Source organism: Pygocentrus nattereri, chromosome 20, assembly GCF_015220715.1.
Source record: "Pygocentrus nattereri isolate fPygNat1 chromosome 20, fPygNat1.pri, whole genome shotgun sequence".
NCBI lineage: Eukaryota > Metazoa > Chordata > Actinopteri > Characiformes > Serrasalmidae > Pygocentrus > Pygocentrus nattereri.
The window spans coordinates 33,321,590-33,341,105 of record NC_051230.1 but is presented as its reverse complement, the minus strand read 5'-3'; the positions used below and the strand labels follow the sequence as shown (position 1 = coordinate 33,341,105).

Sequence of the window (19,516 nt, the reverse complement as noted above, 5' to 3'; positions counted from 1 at the left end):
TAATGTTTTCATTTTTTTTAATGATTGGTGTTGTCATGCTTGAACAAAATACCATTTATAGCTTTATGTTAATGTGTAGTACTTCTGATTAATTCATTTTTTATGAAAATCAGTTTCAAGTCTCTCTTGATTTTTCCCTTCCAGTTCAATTTCCAGCTCTGTAGAATATATCTTCCACTCGGCATGCGGAGTCAGATCAGCAAAAGGAGCCATTTGGATAATGGCATTGTTTTATGCTGTGTCTCCAAGAGAACATGATAAGCGACTGAGTTTTGGCAGTGAAAATGTACCAGGGGAGAAGACACAAAGGTAGCTTATGTCTTTAAAGGAGAAATGTAAAGCCTCACAGTATTTTACTCAAAATCACAAACTGGTTGCAAGTATGTAATTACCTGCATACTTTTGTTTCAGTACAACATTTATTGTGCAATGAGCAGTGCATAAAATCATAGATAAACATGGACCAGCCAGTTCATTAAACTACCTCCTTGTTTCTACGCTCAATGTCCAGTTTATCAGCTCCACTTACTGTACAGCTGCACTCTAGTTCCACAGTTACAGACTGTAGTCCATCTGTTTCCCTGATACTTTGTTAGCCCCCTTTCGCCCTGTTCTTCAGTGGTCAGGACCCCAGCAGAGCAGGTATTATTTCGATGATGGGTCATTTACAGCGGTGTAGTGACACTGACTTGGTGGTGGTGTGTTAGTGTGTGTGGTGCTGGTACAAGTGGATCAGACACAGCAGTACTGCTGGAGTTTTTAAACACTGTGTCCAGCCACTAGACACTCCTACCTTGTCGGTCCACCTTGTAGATGTAAAGTCAGAGACGACAGCTCATCTGCTGCTGCACAGTTTGTTTTGGTCATCCTCTAGTCCTTCATCAGTGGTCACAGGACACTGTTGATTGGATGTTTTTGGTTGGTGGACTATTCTGAGTCCAGCAACGACACTGAGGGCTTTAAAAACTCCATCAGCACTGTTGTGTCTGATCCACTCGTACCAGGACAACACACACTAACATGCCACCACCATGTCAGTGTTATTGCAGTGCTGAGAATGACCAACCATTGGCTGTTTCTCAGCCACAGCAACACTTACAGTGGTGTGAAAAAGTGTTTGCCCCCTTCCTGATTTCTTATTCTTTTGCATGTTTGTCACAATTAAATGTTTCAGATCACCAAGCAAATTTAAATATTAGACAAAGATAACACAAGGAAAATGCAGTTCATAAATAAAGGTGTTTATTATTAAGGGAAAAAGAAATCCAAACCTACAGGGCCCTGTGTGAAAAGGTTATTGCCCCCTGAACCTAATAACTGGTTGGTCTACCCTTATCAGCAACAACTGCAATCAAGCAATAGCTGGTAATCAGTCTTTTACAGCGCTGTGAAGGAATTTTGGCCCACTCATCTTTGCAAAATTGTTGCAATTCAGCCACATTGGAAGGTTTCCAAGCATGAACCGCCTTTTTAAGGTCATGTCACAGCATCTCAATCAGATTCAGGTCAGGACTTTGACTAGGCCACTCCAAAGTCTTAATTTTGTTTTTCTTAAGCCATTCAGAGGGGGACTTGCTGGTGTGTTTTGGATCATTGTCCTGCTGCAGAACAGCTTGAGGTCACGAACAGATGGCTGGACATTCTCCTTGAGGCTTTTTGGTAGACAGCAGAATTCATGGTTCCATTTACCACAGCAAGTCTTCCAGGTCCTAAAGCAGCAAAACAACCTGAGACCATCACACTACCACCACCATATTTTACTGCTGATATGATGTTCCTTTTCTGAAATGCTGTGTTACTTCAACACCAGATGTAATGGGACACACACCTTCCAAAAATTCAACTTTTCTCTCGTCAGTCCGCAGAGTATTCTCCCAAAAGTCTTGGGGATCATCAAGATGTTTTCTGGCAAAGCTTAGATGAGCCTTTATGTTCTTTTTGCTCAACAGTGGTTTTTGTCTTGGAACATTTTTGCCCAGTGTCTTTCTTATGATGGAGTCATAAACACAGACCTTAACTGAGCCAAGTGAGGCTTGCAGTTCTTAGGATGTGGTTGTGAGGTCTTTTTCTGACCTCTTGGATGAGTCATCGCTGTGCTCTTGGGGTTATTTTGGTCAGCCGGCCACTCCTGGGAAGTTTCGCCACTGTTCCATGTTTTTTGCCATTTGTGGATAATGGCTCTCACTTTGGTTTGCTGGAGTCCCAAAGCTTTAGAAATGGATTTCTTGATTGAGAACAGGTGTGGCTGTAATCAGGCCTGTGTGTGGGAAAGTGAAATCAGCTTTCCAAAGATGTGATAAAATGCTGTTAATTTATGTTTTAACAGGGCGGGGGGCTTTAGGTTTGGATTTCTTTTTCCCTTAATAATAAAGACCTTCATTTTTAAACTGCATTTTGTGTTTCCTTGTGTTATCTTTGACTAATATTTAAATTTGTTTGGTGATCTGAAACATAAGTGTGACAAACATACAAAAGAATTTGAGAACAGGAAGGGGGCAAACACTTTTTCACACCACTCCATGTTGTAGCAGTCAAGATGTGCTTGTAAGCAAATACATAATTAAGATAATGTACATATTCATAAACATTATTATTAAACTGTCAAAAAAGTCTGTTATTAATGGAATCTCACTGTGGTATTGGCTGTTCCAAGCTGGAGGTGCTGTTGACTGTGTGGCTGAGCTAAATGAGGCATTTACATTTGTAGATCTATGCATAAGGGAATAAGTTATAGTCACTCTCTCTGCCCTATTCCGAATAGTGAGACCAGCAAGACCAAATGAAAAGGGCTCATATTTCTTTGTGGGTTTGAATTGAACATTTTTCTCTTTGATTCCTTTAAATGATTAAGTTTTTGTATGTGTTTTTTTCTAGAAGGTGAAATATGTGAACGTTTGCTGAAATCTTGGTTGTTGTACGTTACATTATAATCCGTTACTAATGTCTTTTTTTATATAGTGACTTTACTGAGATGGTCAGGACACATACTGAGGAGATAAAGAAAAACAAGGCATTTGCCTCCAGTGTTTTGGAAATGTTTTCCGTGAAATATGGTGACATTAGCCTCTTATCTAATCTGAGCATCACTCCACACCAGTTTCTAACACAGCTACGCCAATGGCAGCAACAGTGCCCATTTCATGTAAGTATGGCAGTGCAAATATATGTGTATATATATACACACACACACACATTTACACACACACACACATACACACACATATATATATATATATATATATATATATATGGTTGGATGGGTGGATGAGATGGGTGTGGGTGGAGGGTAAATGGCTATATGATAATGTTTGTTTCATTGTAATTGAGTGTTCTCTTGTAATTGTAAGATTATAATTCAGATTCATCTAATGATTGGATTTGAGCATCATAACTGATTTTCTTTGTCAACACCTCATGTCAGTGTACAGAATAATGATCTTAAGAATGTTGTTAGACTTTATATAATATTTTGAATATTAAGCCATTGCATATTTTATTTTACATTAATGCATTTCAAGGAAACATTGCATTCATCTACAAAATTCATACATGTTAACTATGAGTATCCCCCAATAAAAGTTCATGGTTTAGTGTCCTTCCTCAAAATGTAATCTTGCATGTGTATCTTTCAAGATAAGCAATAAACTGATGTACAGTACTAGACTTCTGAAAAATTGCTCTACTGATAATAGAGAAGCTATTGATTTTGTATTACATTTTGCAGAAACTGCAAAATGCTATCTCAGGGGTAGCTTTTGGAATCAAGCAGTGGTTTCACATGAGGTAATCTTATTGAATATTTTTACAAAGGCATTACATTTTATATTTAGCCTAGTGTTACTTATTTAAATATCCTGTTTGACAATGCTCTGATTTTTCTAAAGCTTTAAAGAAAGCCCAGCTTCAGAAACGGTGAAAAAGGAAATACACTCCTGTGCAGTGCTGATGATAAAAGTTGTGGAACATTCTACAAAAGTAAATGACTGGACACAGCATTGGGAGAATGCCTGCTCATCGCTACAACTGCTGAATTCACTCCGTGACTACCTGGACTGTCTTTCAGATGACAAGGTAATAACAAAAAATAGTAACAGTTACACATTTAAGAACTGAGACTTAAGAAATATTTACCCCGCTTGAACTTTTCCATATTTTGCTGTTATAATCTGAAATCCTGAAATTGAAATGGGTTTAACTAGGATTTTATGTCTGGACCTGATGTAAAATAGCTCATAATATTGATGCATAAGGAAAATTGTTGTAGTTTTTATTTAGAATCAAATGTGTGATGGAGTAACTATTCACCTGTGAATCCCCAAAGTTTATTCTCCTGCAACAAACTGACATCAAAAGTCATGTAATTAGTTTAATAGAATTTACCTGTATGCAATTAAAATGTCACCTGATTTTAGTGTAAATACACCTGTGTCTGAAAGACCACAGAGTTTTTACAGAACATGCCTGAACAAAGAGCATCATAAGGAACAAGAAGCTATCAAAACAAACTGGGGGATGACGTTCTAGAAAAGTATCAATTAGAGTTTGGTTATCAAAACTATACCATACTTTGAACATTCCGCAGACCACCATGAAATCTATTGTTAAAAAACAGAAAGAGTTGAAAGACAAAAATTTGACAGAACTAACAGAACCAATGTCCAAGCAATTAGATGAACAAATAGCTGAATGGGAAATTAAGCAGGTGATCTCGAATCTGAAAAATAATAAAAGTTTATCCACACTTGTAAAAAAGGTGCCATGATAGGTCCTTTTCGTAGTGCCATAGAAGAACCACTTTGGGTTCTGTAAAGTTCCATGATTGAAAAAGAGATTTGTGAGAGTGAAGAACCTTGCAAAGGTTTCATGAACTTTCACAGAAGGTAAAGTTTCTATGTTTCATTAGGATATATTTCAGTTAAGTTTATTTTGCGGTGTTTTAAAGTGCATTCCAGCTCTGCCGCTCTGTATGTGTATTCTTGGGTCCAAATTTGGTCGCCCAGGCAGTGTGTCTTGGCCCTTTCCCAAGCCTGAGTTAAAACTAATGTGTATTTGGAAGAAAAAAATCACACAGAATGGCAGCCAGTGGTAGCAAAAGTAGATTTATTTCTTTATCATAAATAACTTGCCACAGTTGTATATTATAGTTGTGATATAAAAAATGCTTTTACTTGCAGGATTTGAAGAAACTGGGCAATGCTCTTACGCCAAATATAAGGCAGAAAATGGCAGGATGTATTAGAAGCAATTGGAAATCTGGTGGAAATCAGCTGATTAAGGTATGTCTATTATTTTAACTTTTTGCCATGCTGGAATAAAGGCTAATATATCTAAAGTTCTTTTCCAGCTGACACTACTGTGTCCTTGTTCCACATTTACCAGGAATATTCATGTTTGTGATTTCCTCATTAGGAATGGACTCAACTGTTTGATCTCCGGCTACCAGATATTTGGCAAACAGAGTGGGAGGAACAGTTAAAGAGTCTCTTCAAAGAGAAACTCAAAAAAGTAAGTTACATTAGGCATATCACAAAGCTAACGAATTTTGCCTTTTACATGAAAACATTTACCAACTGTCAGCTATGTCAGTATAGGGGCTGAAAAAGTTAAGATTAGGTTTGATATTTTGATATTAGAAATAATTTATTCTTCCTACCCTCCACGACCCAGAAGGTGTGTGTGTGTGAGAGAGAGATTCTTCCTTCAGAGAAAATAGTTATCGGTCAGCTTCTGGTTGAGGCATAACTAAAATTTATGACTAAGCATAGTTGGGTAGTATTCAATTGTGTAAGGCCAGCTTTTGAATGTATAATTTTGTGCAAAAGTTTGGGCACCGCTGGTCAAATGACATTTTGTTAATATGCGAGTGTAAGATTTTGAAAATGGAAAAAATGTCCATTGTGGTGTAAAAAAAAAACAACAACCTGAGTAAAAAAGGAGTTTTGCCAGTTTATAGGATGAAACCGCTGGACAAAACAATTTTTATGATAATGAAGGAAATAGGAAAAATAGCAATCAAGACAGAAAAAACATGCTAAATATGAAAAGTTTAACAAAAGTGAAAGTAAAATAAAATGAAGAAAAATAGGCTTGAGAGCCTTAAGGCGCTTCTCCTGGCATCCCAGTCTAGGTGCCTCAGTCTGCAGGGTGTCGTAGCAATAACACAGCAAATTGCCATGGACACAACCTTGATCGGGTCCTAGGCAGAACGACAATCAGCAGGTGTCCGGGGAAATAGGGGAAGGGATAAAAGAGCGTCTCGCTGCAGTGATCTTCTGGAGGAATTTGTTGTTCCAGCAGTGGCCTTGGCCAAGGCCAGTGCTGATACAGGGAGCCGAAAGCAGATTAAGACCAGGATTATGTAGGCCACTAAATAATGTGTTTGTGTGTGTGTGTGTGTGATGTGCAGACTTAGTGGATGTATGTGTGTGTGTTGTGATGTGCAGACTTAATGGAGCCTAAAGTTGTAAGTGACATCTTCCCATTCCTTGATAGAAACAGCCTTGAACATCGTAAAGATAGCCTCCAGGCACAGAAACCTCTAATCTAACTAATAACCCCCACCAGACAGACTCTCATTGTCAATAATGTCGAAATGTCATCAATTGACGTGATAGTCGCCCCTCTAATCTATGGGTAGGTTTTCACTGTGTCTGTGTGTGTGTGTGTGTGTGTGTGTGTGTATGTGTGTAGAGCCTGACTCTGATCCCTCGAACCAGACAACCTTGACCATCACACAGATAAGCTCTAGGCACAAAAGAACATCTACACACTGGCACATTTTAAACAAACTTCTGTACTGATTATATTTCTGATTCTTTTAAAATACCATTAAATAACCTATAGTTGGAAGGGCAAGATCCCCCAAAAAAATAGAGTTTGGTGGTCAAGATCCCCAGATCCCTTACACGAGTGAAAAGAAACTGATTCAAAATCTGCATAGAATAAACTTCAGTATGACACAAAGTAGTAATAATAAATGCAACAGAAGAACAAATTCATTTATGACTACATTCACTACACCCTTTTTCCTTTTTTTATTCAGATAAAACTAAGGACAAATAGGCTAATCTATGTTTGTTAAGCTGTATTTCATAGTTTTTTTTCATGTACATCATAAAAGTTTCACAGAAAGGTTGAATAAATTGGCTTAGTTCTGGAGAAAATAAGCTGAAGGTTTTAAGCTTTGATCTAATAAGTGTTGAGTTTGAATAAAAACATTTTGTGAGGAATAACAGCCAGTTGCTTGCTCATTTTAAGAGACTTTTCATGTTGCATAACACACTTGATATAGTTGTTTAAAAAGACATGTGATTTATCCGAATACTCGATTAAATGATGAAAATATTGACAGAATACTCGATTCCAAAAATATTCGATAGTTGCAGCCCACATTTCATTTTTTTCCAATATGTAAAATTCTGTAAATAATAAATGTGTATTTCATTTTTGAGAAACATCAAATTTATGTTTGTTCTATGCAGAGGTGGTGTTGACTTTTCACGTAGAAAACTGTGTAATTTGATCATGCATGCTCAAATGTCTTCATACAAATATATCTTTGCGAAACACTCCACCCTCCTGTCCAAAAAGGCATACCTTAAATAATTTATGTTCAGCAAATGTATTAGCAACTTCATGTTGAAATCAATTTAGTTCAAGTTGTTTATTTTTAATTTTCTATGTACTATTTAGCATCAGCTGTTAGTTTAGGTTCAGTCAGTACATAATCCAGCACATCTGTCATTGTGACACAACACACATTTAAAGTCACTTGCATTATATGTTCTGACTGTCTAGCTTAGAACGACTTTCAGCACCTTTATTCATTGTTTCATTTCAGCTTCAGTTAAGGGAGTTATTGTATGCGGTTGATGTCAAGTATATTGTCTTTAACAGGAAAGTGAAGCCATGCAAGTGACACTCTACTGTGAGAATTCTCGTGTTTCTCCAGCAATGCATGACTGCCTGTTAAATTGTGCTTTAGATGCCATTAACACGGTGTACAGAAGCAAGGTGAGTTTTCTAAGTCAGTGCAGCACTTACACAATGATGGTATAATATTAATTTTATAGGATGCATTCGCTTCAGTTCTCCAATTCTTTATATATTGGAATTTAAAAGTTGAACTAATAATTAGGTAAACCATAATATAATACCATAATATAATAATATAAACCATAACATAAAATAATTTTTTCCTATAGAGACAAATAATTCCAGTAAACCAAGTAACATGAACAAAAAAAACTTCCGAAGTTGCATTCTTAATATAGTCTGGTAAACTCTTCCTTAGTTTATTACCAATATAAGAGAAAGATCTTCCAAGATTAAGATCCTAGATGCTCTTAGAGTTTGGAAATGTATGTCATTATGCCTGTTGTCCTTTACATTGTATTCAGAGTTCATGGTGCATGATAAATTACAAATGAAATGGAACAAAATGACTTGGAAAAAGTCTGGTTCCATTGACTGACATTAAAAGTTTAGTCTGCTTCCTTATGTTACCTTATTTACTTTACTGATTACTACTCAGGGAATGTTTTATTCTATCTTTCCCATCAACTGCATCAACAAATGTGAGTTAAAAGTCTGCCATGCAAAAGAAATAACTGTATATAAACAGGATCCAGAAACACCGCCACATTCTGTGGGCATGAACTCATTTAAGATGGACTGAGGTGAAGTGTAAAAGTGTCCTGTAAACTGACGAATCAAAATGTAAAATTCTTTTTGGAAACAATGGACACCGTGTCCTGCGGTCTAAAGACCACTCAGTCTGCTATCAGTGCACAGTTCAGAAGCCAGTTTTCATGATGGTATAGCGATCACATGGCATGGGTGATCACATCTGTGAAGGCACCATTAAAGCTGAACGATATATACAGATTTTGGAGCAACATATGCTGCCATTCCAGGTGGAGTCTTTCTTAGGGAAGGCCTTGCTTATTTCAGCAAGACAAAGCCAAATCATATTCTGCAGAAATTACAAGAGCATGACTCTGCAGTAAAAGAGTCTGCGTGCTAAACTGGCCGGCCTGCAGTCTAGACCTCTCACCCAGAAAGCAAAAATGGGAAAACATTTCACTTTCAAAATTACACCAGTTTTTTTTAGTTTCTAAATGTTTACAGAGTGTTGTTGAAAGAAGAGATTATGCAACACATTGGTAATGAATTCAGACATTGGTCTGAATTTTTTGTACCATGTTGCTGGCAGCAAATTCAAACATTTCACCATATGTTTTTCAAACATCAAAAAAAAGATCAGTTTCAATATTGAATATATTGTTTTTGTACTATTTTCTATTAACTATAGTGTTTAACTGATTTGCACATCATTGCATTCTGTTTTTGTTTACATTTTGCACAGTGTCCCATTTTTTAGGAACCAGGGTTATATAATGTTACATTTAACTTGGTAAATTTGTTGTGTAATATTAAAGTTTTTTCAAGTGTGTCACATGAAAGCTAGGCCTATTGATTAAACAACAACACAAACAAGTCACAAATTGACTGAATTTTAAGCACATGTTTAACTACTTGTCAAGCATATTCATGCAAATAGGATATTTAAGGATATTTAAGACTTTTTAAACTACTTGTTAAGGCTATTCAAGGTAGGATAGTCTGTTTTTTGGGAACCAGCACATTACACTTCACTATCAATTGGCCCCTAAGTGAATCAAAATTTCATTGTGAACACAAATTTCTACAATACTCTTGGCTGTGTCTGTTTCTGAGACCAGCATCCTTAGACTTTCCGAAGCATGTACAAAGCAATATAATGAGTAATACAGTTAATGTGTTACTCAGCTAACAGGTTGCTCTTCTGATGGCAGTAAAATGTTATCAAGATTTGCTACAATTAAACTAGCAGTCGTATTATCATATACTGTAAGTAACTTTAATTTCTAATTCTTTTTGAAAACACTGTTCTCATGGCTAAAGAGGAGAAGGACTGTGAGAGTTCTTTGCAAATATCATGAGAGTTCTTTGCAAGTATGACCATTTTAATTTATGCATGTCTTCTCTTCCCTTAAAAATATTTTAGACTACCCGGCTGAGAGGTCAGCGTACTATGGTAAGAAATCAGATTTCAGTTGAACTTGTTCACGATTCAATATCAAAACAACAACAAACATGTAAATGATTGTCCACAGATTGTACCAGAATACAAATTGTTATGATATGTTCTATGATTGGTTATTTGGTGACACATTTTTACTGGTGCAATACTGTCTTGTCAACTAGGGGGATCGTCAGAAGATAATGATGAAGTGCCATCAGTCTGGAAAATTGGTGTCTTGCATTTTTGAAAACAAACTGGGGGATCCAAAGACTGTGAATCACGGAGACTACCTCCTCTACCTTCTCTTTGATGAAGAACTGAAGGATCTTTTTTTAATGCTTGGTAAGATTGGGAGTGTTTTGTATTCTTTTTTTATTTGTTAAGAAATTGTGAATGTGGATATTATTCTTTATAGCATCTCTTCTAGTCAGTAACACATTTCATGTTGACATACTGAATTTTTAATTATTGACTGAGGATATATTTATAGACAGATTCTGTTTGCACTATGGTGTAAATAGTACTGTATATAACCTACACCTGGATGACTGTACTAGTGGATTCTGTTTACACCCTGGTCTAAACAGAAATGTGTGGTATTTGCACACACCTGTGATTCAGTAAGTGGTGACTTACACAGATATTTGCCAGAACCACCAGTACAAAGACATGACCAGCAAGCTTTTAGTTAAGTTTACTTAAGTATAATATGTCTAGAAATAATCTTAAGTTAAATAATCTTGTAATATTCTTATAAAGTGACTAGATGTAAGAAGATTTAATTTGCTAACATATAGTTTTTTCAGTGTACTATCATTACTAGCAATATAAATTCCTTCTTATTCCTACCCACTTACCTCTGAATGTTTTATTTAATGAAGTTAGCTAGCCAAATAAAGTTACTTGTTCATAATGTCTTGATGAGTCTTAGCACAGACATCAGCTACAGGACTGGCTACAGCTATTAATAATTATTAATAGCTAATAATAGCTATTAATAATTTTGTCCAGTTTATGCTAGCACCTACAACCCCATTTCCAAAAAAGTCAGGACGCTGTGCAAAATCTAAATAAAAACAAAAGGCAATGATGTGCAAATCATTTAAACTCTGTATTTAATTGAAAATGGTACAAAGACAACATAACAGATGTTGAAACTGAGAAATTTTATTGTCTTTTGAAAAATATTTGCCCATTTTAAATTTGATGTCAATAGAAAGTTGTGATGGGGCAGCTAAAGGCTGGTAAAGTTGTGTAATGCTAAAAAAACATGTGATGGTTGATTGGCAGCAGGCCAGTAACATGATTGGGTATAACGAGCATCTCAGAGAGGCTGAGTCCTTCAGAAGTAAAGATGAGGAGGGGTTCTCCACTCTGTGAAAGACTGTATGATCAAATAGTGCTACAATTCAAGAATAATGATTCTCAACATAAAATAGCAAAGAACTTTTGCTTTTCATCAGATTATTTCAGTAAGAAAGTGTCAAACCTCATTCTGCATGTATTACAACAGCATGGATCCATATCAAAAGAGTCCAGGTGCTAAACTGGCCTGCCTACCTGCAATTCAGACCTGTCACCCCTGAAAAAATTTGGTGCATTAATAAAAAACATTGGTGCATTATTAAATAAAAATGAGCCACTGAACTGCTGCATTTATATTGGTAAGTGCAAATAGTTGTACCTGGGTATAAATGCCCACTGTCTATTGGGTTTGTTATCATGTATTAGATGAAGGCTAGATAGGGAAAAAAAAACACTTCTGTGAAAGGTTTTATACGTGAAGCATCTCATGGACCAGTCTTATGTAACTAACTTGGGGCTGATAATTGATCAAATATTATTTTATTAATTATCAAATGATAAGTGCTGATATTCTTTTCACGTAATGTTTTTTTTTTTTTCACCTTAATTTATTATCCCCCTTTGTGCAGTCATTCTAATCTTTAATTAATTAAAAAGTATGTATAATAGAAAAGCACCACAAACTTATTAACTACATACATACATAGATACTTTAAATGGTCATCTTAGAAAGATTAGAATGTTGATTTTTTGGTCTGGCAGAGAGTGCAAATAAAACAGATAAACTCTGGTTCCTGAGATCTCTCTGGTTGAAAGTAAAATAAGTAGAAGAGTCAAGAACCACTGGCTGTTTACAGTGCAATTGGTTCACAATATAGTTATTATAATCAATTATTGAGTAGATCACAGCTTGTACTTACACAGTTATCATATTACCATCAGGGAAAATGCAGACATTTAATACCATGCACATGTGGTACTTCATAACTGAATGGGTCATAACAATATTGTTTAGCACAATAATTATGTATAAGTCAAGTGAAACTGCTGCCCAGTTTGTCCAGTTGACCAAGATGCAACATCTTTTTTGCCCCCACCTACTTCACAATACCAGCTGTCTACAAGCGACCAGCATTCTTTGTTTCAAACACTTATTACAACTTATTTGCCACTCTCACAAGTACAGTGAGAGATCACTCAATCTATAACTTATTGAAATGCCTTTGCCTACTTCCTTGCAGAGAAACAAAAGCAGACACACAAAGACTATGTGGCACACCTCTCAGCAAAAGCCCAGGAGCTAATACAGGGAGCTTACACGTTGATGGAGCAATTGATTGAAGACATTGTGAAGAAGTCAATACCATGCAACCTAATGAAAGAGATAATCGAAAGGAAACAATGTGTCAACAGTGACATACTAGGTAAGTTGTAAAACTTAAAACTTTGCAAACGTTGTTCATTGTATGAACATGCTAATAAGTATGCTTACACTTTCTTTCGTGAAAGTAGTTTATAGACTTCTTGTCCTCAGAAAGGGTTGAATATGATTTGAAATGCTTAATCATTCTACAAATGCACCTTGTTGCCATCCACTATCCTGACTCGTATGCGAATGAAGGGCATGGTTTGTCAAAAAATCTAATTCACACAATTTTCCCTTTGGCCCAGGTGCAGATGATCAGCAAAGATATGTTTGGTATTACTTCTTTAGCACTGAAGCTATAAAGCTAAAATTGCTAACAAACACTAGAAGTCAATAGTCGCCTAAATCTTTTCTGTAAATTTGGGCCGGCCAAATAGAATTTTAAAGGCTTTGGACACTCTTAAAACAGTCAAATTTGACAAGTTTTTTTAGTCATTTGTCTGAACAGACATGCTTCCATTTTAATAGGTGTTTCAGTCCAGCTCCACTAGGAAGGCATCTTACTTCCATCAGCACATAAAAACACTGCACTAGAGCTACAAGGCTAATGTAGTTAGCAACTAATGGAAGTTTATACCGCACCACTTAGAATGGTGCTAACTGCATGCTTAAGTCATTGCACATATGCCTCAACCTGTGTGGCGTTGTTCAGTATCTCTAATAGACTTGACTATTCAGACACTGTATGACACACTGTCATACAGTGAGTACACTTGCCCGGAGCGGTGGGCAGCTCTGTCAGGAACAGCTGGGGGTTAGGTGCCTCGCTCAAGGGCACTTCAGTCACATACTGTCGGCCAAGGGGATCGAACGGGTGACCTTCTGGTCACAAGGCTGGTTCCCTAACCTCCAGCCCATGTGTAACCAAACTGGTTATCTGTCAGTAGGGCTCTAGATATATTTTGCTGTAGTTCCTCTTCCCATCCTCATGGGGTCAGTAGAGAGGCTCCCTTGGGCTGTGTATGAATAGAAGAAGCCAAGCAGGTGACAGGGAGGATACTGTGTGCAGGTGGCACATCCTCCATGCGGATTGTCTCCTTAACAGGAAACCGTGGGTTTGCTGCCTGTTAAGGAGACTTCATATGCCCTAGACGGTTTTAGGTGGCTGAAGCTGGGACTTCTTAGGTCTCTTGGTACATCATTCCTGCTTCACTCAACCTCACTATTAGCCGCCTCACTGGCCACCTTCTGCTTCTCCATCGCAAGACTACTACTGAAGAGACCTTCTATGTGAGCTGTGTTACCACCAACTTATTGACTAAAAGCTACAAAACAGCCTACGGACTTTATTTGTGTTGGGTAATGGTCACTCACTCGGTGACTGTTTGATGGTGTGGGTTGGGAGCTGGAAATTACTTTGGTTTGTTCAATTAACACATGTCCTATTGTACATTAAATCATCTTGTATGCCTTTCAGCCTCAGGAGACTGCTGTAAGTCAGCCTAACTTGCTGTTTAATTGCCATACACTGCGCAACGTATACACAGTCCCAGGTGATACCCTCCCTTATCAAATGTCTTTGTAGCAAAACTATTAGTGGACTCTACGCTAGTGGTTACACATGAACAAAATAAGCAGGTTTCCCTGCTGTTCTCTGTTCTTCATCTGAGACTCACTGAACTGAACTGAAAATCTAAATATTTTCATATTCAGCTCGATCCTAGGTTTTACTCAGAGGCAGAAGTAAATAATAAAATAATAGAGTTGAATGGATTGCGGACAAGGGTACTATAGTTTGAGACCTATGAAGGTAAAAGATATTATGGCTTGCTAACCTCCAGACAAAACTGTAGCTGTGCAGTGGTGTTGATGTTGGCAGCATTGTTGATGTTGCTTTTTATTCTATTCTTTAGGGCGAAACAAAGACAGATGGAAAAATGGATTAAGAGATGCAGAAGAAGATTTTCATTCATTTGAAGGAAGGAAAAGAAAAGTAAGGGCACTCTATGATCTCAACCAAGGCATGTCAGGTATGCTGTCTTTTTGCTTGCTTGTTCATAATTGTAATATTTAATTTTAAGATATTATTCCCTAAGATATTAGTCCCTTTGAGTTACACAAAAATTTGTGTCCAAGCTGATGATAAATGCCGAACAATTTTAAACTTTATTTCATTGTAACTTAAATTACAGTAAATGTTATTGACACAAAATAGAGAGATATGCATAAATGCACATTGTTCTATGTTGACACAGTAGTGAAAACTTTGAATAGCCTTTTAACACCACCTATGTTCAGTGTATCGATGATTGGCAAAATCAAGTGATAATAGTTTGAATTGGATGTATAAGGTGACTCAACAGTGCTGGATGTACAGTGCCCTCCATAATTATTGGCACCCCTGGTTAAGATGTGTTCTTTAGCTTCTAATAAATTGAGGGTTTTTTTAAATAATATAGGACCACGATGGAAAAAAGAGCAAAATCCAACCTTTATCTCAAGTGCATTTATTCAGTAGGAAAAAAATCCCACATTAAGAAATAATTGTTTAACATCAAATAATGTGTGCCACAATTATTAGCACCCCTGATGTTAATACTTTGTACAACCCCCCTTTGCCAACAAAACAGCACCTAATCTTCTCCTATAATGTTTCACAAGATGGGAGAACACAGAAAGAGGTATCTTCGACCATTCCTCTTTGCACAATCTCTCTAAATCATCCAGCGACCTGGGTCCTCTCCTCTGCACTCTCCTCTTCAGCTCACCCCACAGGTTTTCAATGGGGTTAAGGTCTGGGGACTGAGATGGCCATGGGAGGAGCTTGATTCTGTGTGTGGTCAACCATTTCTGTGTAGATCTTGCCATATGTTTAGGGTCATTATCTTGCTGAAAGACCCAGTGACGACCCATCTTCAGCTTTCGGGCAGAAGCCACCAGATTTTGTTTTAAAATGTCCTGGTATTTCAAAGCATTCATGATGCCATGCACCCTAACAAGGTTCCCTGGGCCTTTGGAAGAAAAGCAGGCCCACAGCATCACTGATCCTCCCCCGTATTTCACAGTGGGCATGAGGTGCTTTTCTGCATACTCAGCTCTTGTGTTACGCCAGACCCACTTACAGCATTTGTTGCCAAAAAGCTCTATCTTTGTTTCATCTGACCAAAGCACACGGTCCCAGTTGAAGTCCCAGTACTGCTTAGCAAACTCCAAACGTTTACGTTTATGATTGTGAGTGAGAAAAGGTTTTTTCCGTGCATGCCTCCCAAACAGCTTGTTGGCGTGTAGATAGCGTCTGATGGTTGTTTTGGAGACTTCGTGACCCCAAGATGCTACCATTTGTTGCAGTTCCGTAACAGTGAGCTTTGGAGAACTTTTTATTTCTCTTATCATCCTCCTCACTGTGCGTGGTGGCAAAATAAACTTGCGTCCTCGTCCAGACTTGTTTACCACTGTTCCAGTTGTTTTAAACTTCTTAATAATTCCTCTGACAGTAGATACGGACAGGTGTAGGTGAGTGGCTATTTTCTTGTAGCCATTGCCTGACCTGTGAAGGTCAACACACATCTGCCTTACTTGAATGCTATGTTCCTTTGTCTTTCCCATGTTGAAGAGAAATGGCCTCTGTGTCACGTCATAATTATACCCCAGGGAAACAGGAAGTTGTGAATTGCTAATTAAATGTTCCTACATACTTTGATTAACTTCGTAAACTACTGTAGAAGTGACAGAAATTCTTTAATTACATTTATTTCCTAAGAATTGTTAGGGGTGCCAATAATTGTGGAACAGGTGATTTTATGAAGAAAAATTATTTCTTAGTCAGGGATTTTATTTTCCCCCTAAAACTCTACTTGAGTTAAAGGTTACATTTTTCTACAATTTTCAGTGTGACAGTATGTTTCCACAATAAAAACTGAATTTATTTTAAGGCTTTTGACACATCTTAACCAGGGGTGCCAATAATTATGGAGGGCACTGTATTTTTAAATTGGCCCTTTATTTGTTGGTTTGTTTTGCTTTGTTTTTCAGTTGATGTGAAACTGCTGGACTCTACTTTAAAAATAGACCTGGCCAGGGAGGAACGTTCACTGAAAACTATCATGGAAATGTTGATCAGTGAAGAACCTGAATCAGACAGTGACAGTAACACATATTTAATCAATATTCAGATGTTTGAAAAGATTGTCGTGTTGTCAGAAAGCACACACTTCAAAGAAATGTGGAGGGAGACCACCGAACACGTCAAGATCACAGAGTTTGAAAATGCCACATTAATTCCATTGGACCAAGTACACCGCAGAATTTTCAAACCCACGTTTGAAAAATTTAGAAAATCTTATGAAGGACTGAAGGACCTCTCAATAAGTCTGTGTGACCTGGAACGTAAACTTGGCAAATTCATTAAGAACAGTATGCAAAAGGAACTGGAGACCATGGCAGCTGTTTTCAGTGAAGAAACCAAGCCTACCTGGATTCATAATACACATATGCACATCGAACGCTACAGAGAACTTCAGTCTGTGGAGGAAAATGCAAACGTGATCAGTGTCCTGAAAGCTCACCTTGGACTTTGTGGAGACTTTGGAGGCATTGATGATCTTGGGGTATGTTTTAACTTTCTTTAAAGTGCTGTACAAGAAAAAGATTCAGTATATGCTTCAGTACATATATCTAATATCTAACACTGTTTGAGAGTTATGAATGAATGTATGAAGATGAATGTATGTGTTGTGTATTCTTTATTTTATGGATTTCCAAAACCTGTGATGATTAATTGAAAACAGGCAAATGCTCATTAGGACTCAAAACACAGGCAGACAAATCACAGATTTTCTTTCAGCACAGAACAAAACCAAGTAAAGAACCAAAAATATAGAAAACATTTTGAAAATAGTATAATAATAGAATGATCGACTCCACTTAAATCCACATTTATTTGCACTATTTTTACTTGCAAAAGTATGGTACCCTTCTTTAGATTATTTGAGATTAAACATTTTAGAAGTCTTTTTTTGTTTGGTAGTTCATTTGTAAGGTTATTACTGTATTTGGGCATTTTTTGTGGCATTTAACTAGCATATGAATGTTCTGTGAAAGCTTCTAAATTTTATTTACACTATATTGCCAAAGTATTCGCTTGTCTGCCTTCACTCGCATATGAACTTAAGTAACATCCCATGCTCAAAGTCTCTGCTCTAATTCATCCCAAAGGTGTCCTATGGGGTTGAGGTTAGGACTCTGTGCAGGCCAGTCAAGTTCTTCCACACCAAACTGGCTCATCCATGTCTTTGTGGACCTGCTTTGTGCACTGGTGTGCAGTCATGTTGGAGCAGGAAGGGGCCGTCCCCAAACTGTTCCCACAAAGTTGGGAGCGTGAAATTGTCCAAAATCTCTTGGTGCTGAAGTTTTAAGAGCTCCTTTCACTGGAACTAAGGGGCCGAGCCCAACTCCTGAAAAACAGCCCCACACCATGATCCCCCCTCCACCAAACTTTACACTCGGCACAATGCAGTCAGACAAGTACCGTCTCCTGGCAGCTGCCAAACCCAGACTTGTCCATTGGATTCCCAGACGCTCTAGAGTCCAGTGATGGTGCTTTACACCACTGCATTCAACGCTTTGCATTGCGCTTGGTGATGTAAGGCGTGGATGAAGCTCTCTATGCTGTTCTTGAACTGATCTGAAGGCCACATGAAGTTTGGAGGTCTGTAGTGATTGACTCTGCAGAAAGTCGGTGACCTCTGCGCTCTATGCCCCTCAGCATCCGCTGACCCCGCTCTGTCATTTTACGTGGACGACCACTTCGTGGCTGAGTTGCTGTCGTTCCCAATCGCTTCCACTGTGTTATAATCCCACTGACAGTGGACTGTGGAATATTTAGTAGCGAGGAAATTTCACGACTGGACTTGCTGCACAGGTGGCGTCCGATCACGGTACCACGCTGGAACTCACTGAGCTCCTGAGAGCGACCCATTCTTTCACTAATGTCTGTAGAAGCAGTCTGCAGGCCTAGGGGCTCGGCTTTATACACCTGTGGCCATGGAAGTGACTGGAACACCTGAATTCAATTATTTGGATGGGTGAGTGAATACTTTAGGAAATATAGTGTATATTGTACTGTAATAACATGTATTTAAAAGAATTTTTTTTTAATACTTTGAGCAGATTGACCTCAATAGCAAGATATTTATGATCACAAAGCTTAAGAATACCAAGCTAATGAACAGCGTTTCATAGTTTTGGAGGGTGTTGTATGTAAAACAAGTCCACTCTTTAGACAGTCCATATTTTTGGTCTGTTCCATCTCCTATCACATCTGACCAGTGTTGCGGTAGTTACTCAAACAAATTATTCATTATTTTTTTCACATCATAATGCGATTACTGATTGTTTGTGGAAAAGTAATACCACTACTCACTACTTTACATACAAGGGATGAACGACTGATGAATTACACCTACAAACTAGCCTTCCGAAATGGTTACCTGCCTCAAAACAAAAATCTTTATGAATGAAATGATGGTTCAGTAGATTAATCACAGAGTACACAGTGCTTCCCATGCTTGTGCTGCTCACATTCATGCCTTGAATTTGTGAAATCAGCTGTTACAGATAGAACATGTACAGGCAATGATGTACAGGACAGACACACAATCGGTATAAAAAACTGATGATTTAACTGCATCGTGTATATTACTCTCTTAGAGCAGTGTTCCCCAACTACTGGAAGTACACAGCCCTGCACATTATAGTGCTTCCCTGCTCCCAACAGTCTG

General features: G+C 37.7%; 2 protein-coding genes across 3 annotated transcripts in view; both read left to right on the top strand.

Annotated features, from left to right (window-relative positions):
* LOC108413519 overlaps positions 1-10,147 on the top strand; it is a 33,498-nt gene extending 23,351 nt beyond the window's left edge. The window contains exons 19-26 of the mRNA XM_037531539.1: positions 145-309; positions 2,959-3,142; positions 3,725-3,783; positions 3,885-4,071; positions 5,175-5,276; positions 5,410-5,505; positions 7,897-8,013; positions 10,049-10,147. Of these exons, the coding sequence (XP_037387436.1) occupies positions 145-309; positions 2,959-3,142; positions 3,725-3,783; positions 3,885-4,071; positions 5,175-5,276; positions 5,410-5,505; positions 7,897-8,013; positions 10,049-10,147 (1,009 nt within the window). The remainder of the gene's footprint in view (positions 1-144; positions 310-2,958; positions 3,143-3,724; positions 3,784-3,884; positions 4,072-5,174; positions 5,277-5,409; positions 5,506-7,896; positions 8,014-10,048) is intronic.
* Positions 10,148-10,253: 106 nt separating this feature from the next.
* Positions 10,254-19,516, top strand: part of LOC108413520 (E3 ubiquitin-protein ligase rnf213-alpha-like) — a 65,051-nt gene continuing 55,788 nt past the window's right edge. For both annotated transcript variants that reach the window (XM_017686077.2, XM_017686076.2), the window contains exons 1-4: positions 10,254-10,408; positions 12,613-12,795; positions 14,651-14,767; positions 16,770-17,344. In XM_017686077.2, the coding sequence (XP_017541566.2) occupies positions 10,267-10,408; positions 12,613-12,795; positions 14,651-14,767; positions 16,770-17,344 (1,017 nt within the window). In that variant the 5' untranslated portion in view covers positions 10,254-10,266. The remainder of the gene's footprint in view (positions 10,409-12,612; positions 12,796-14,650; positions 14,768-16,769; positions 17,345-19,516) is intronic.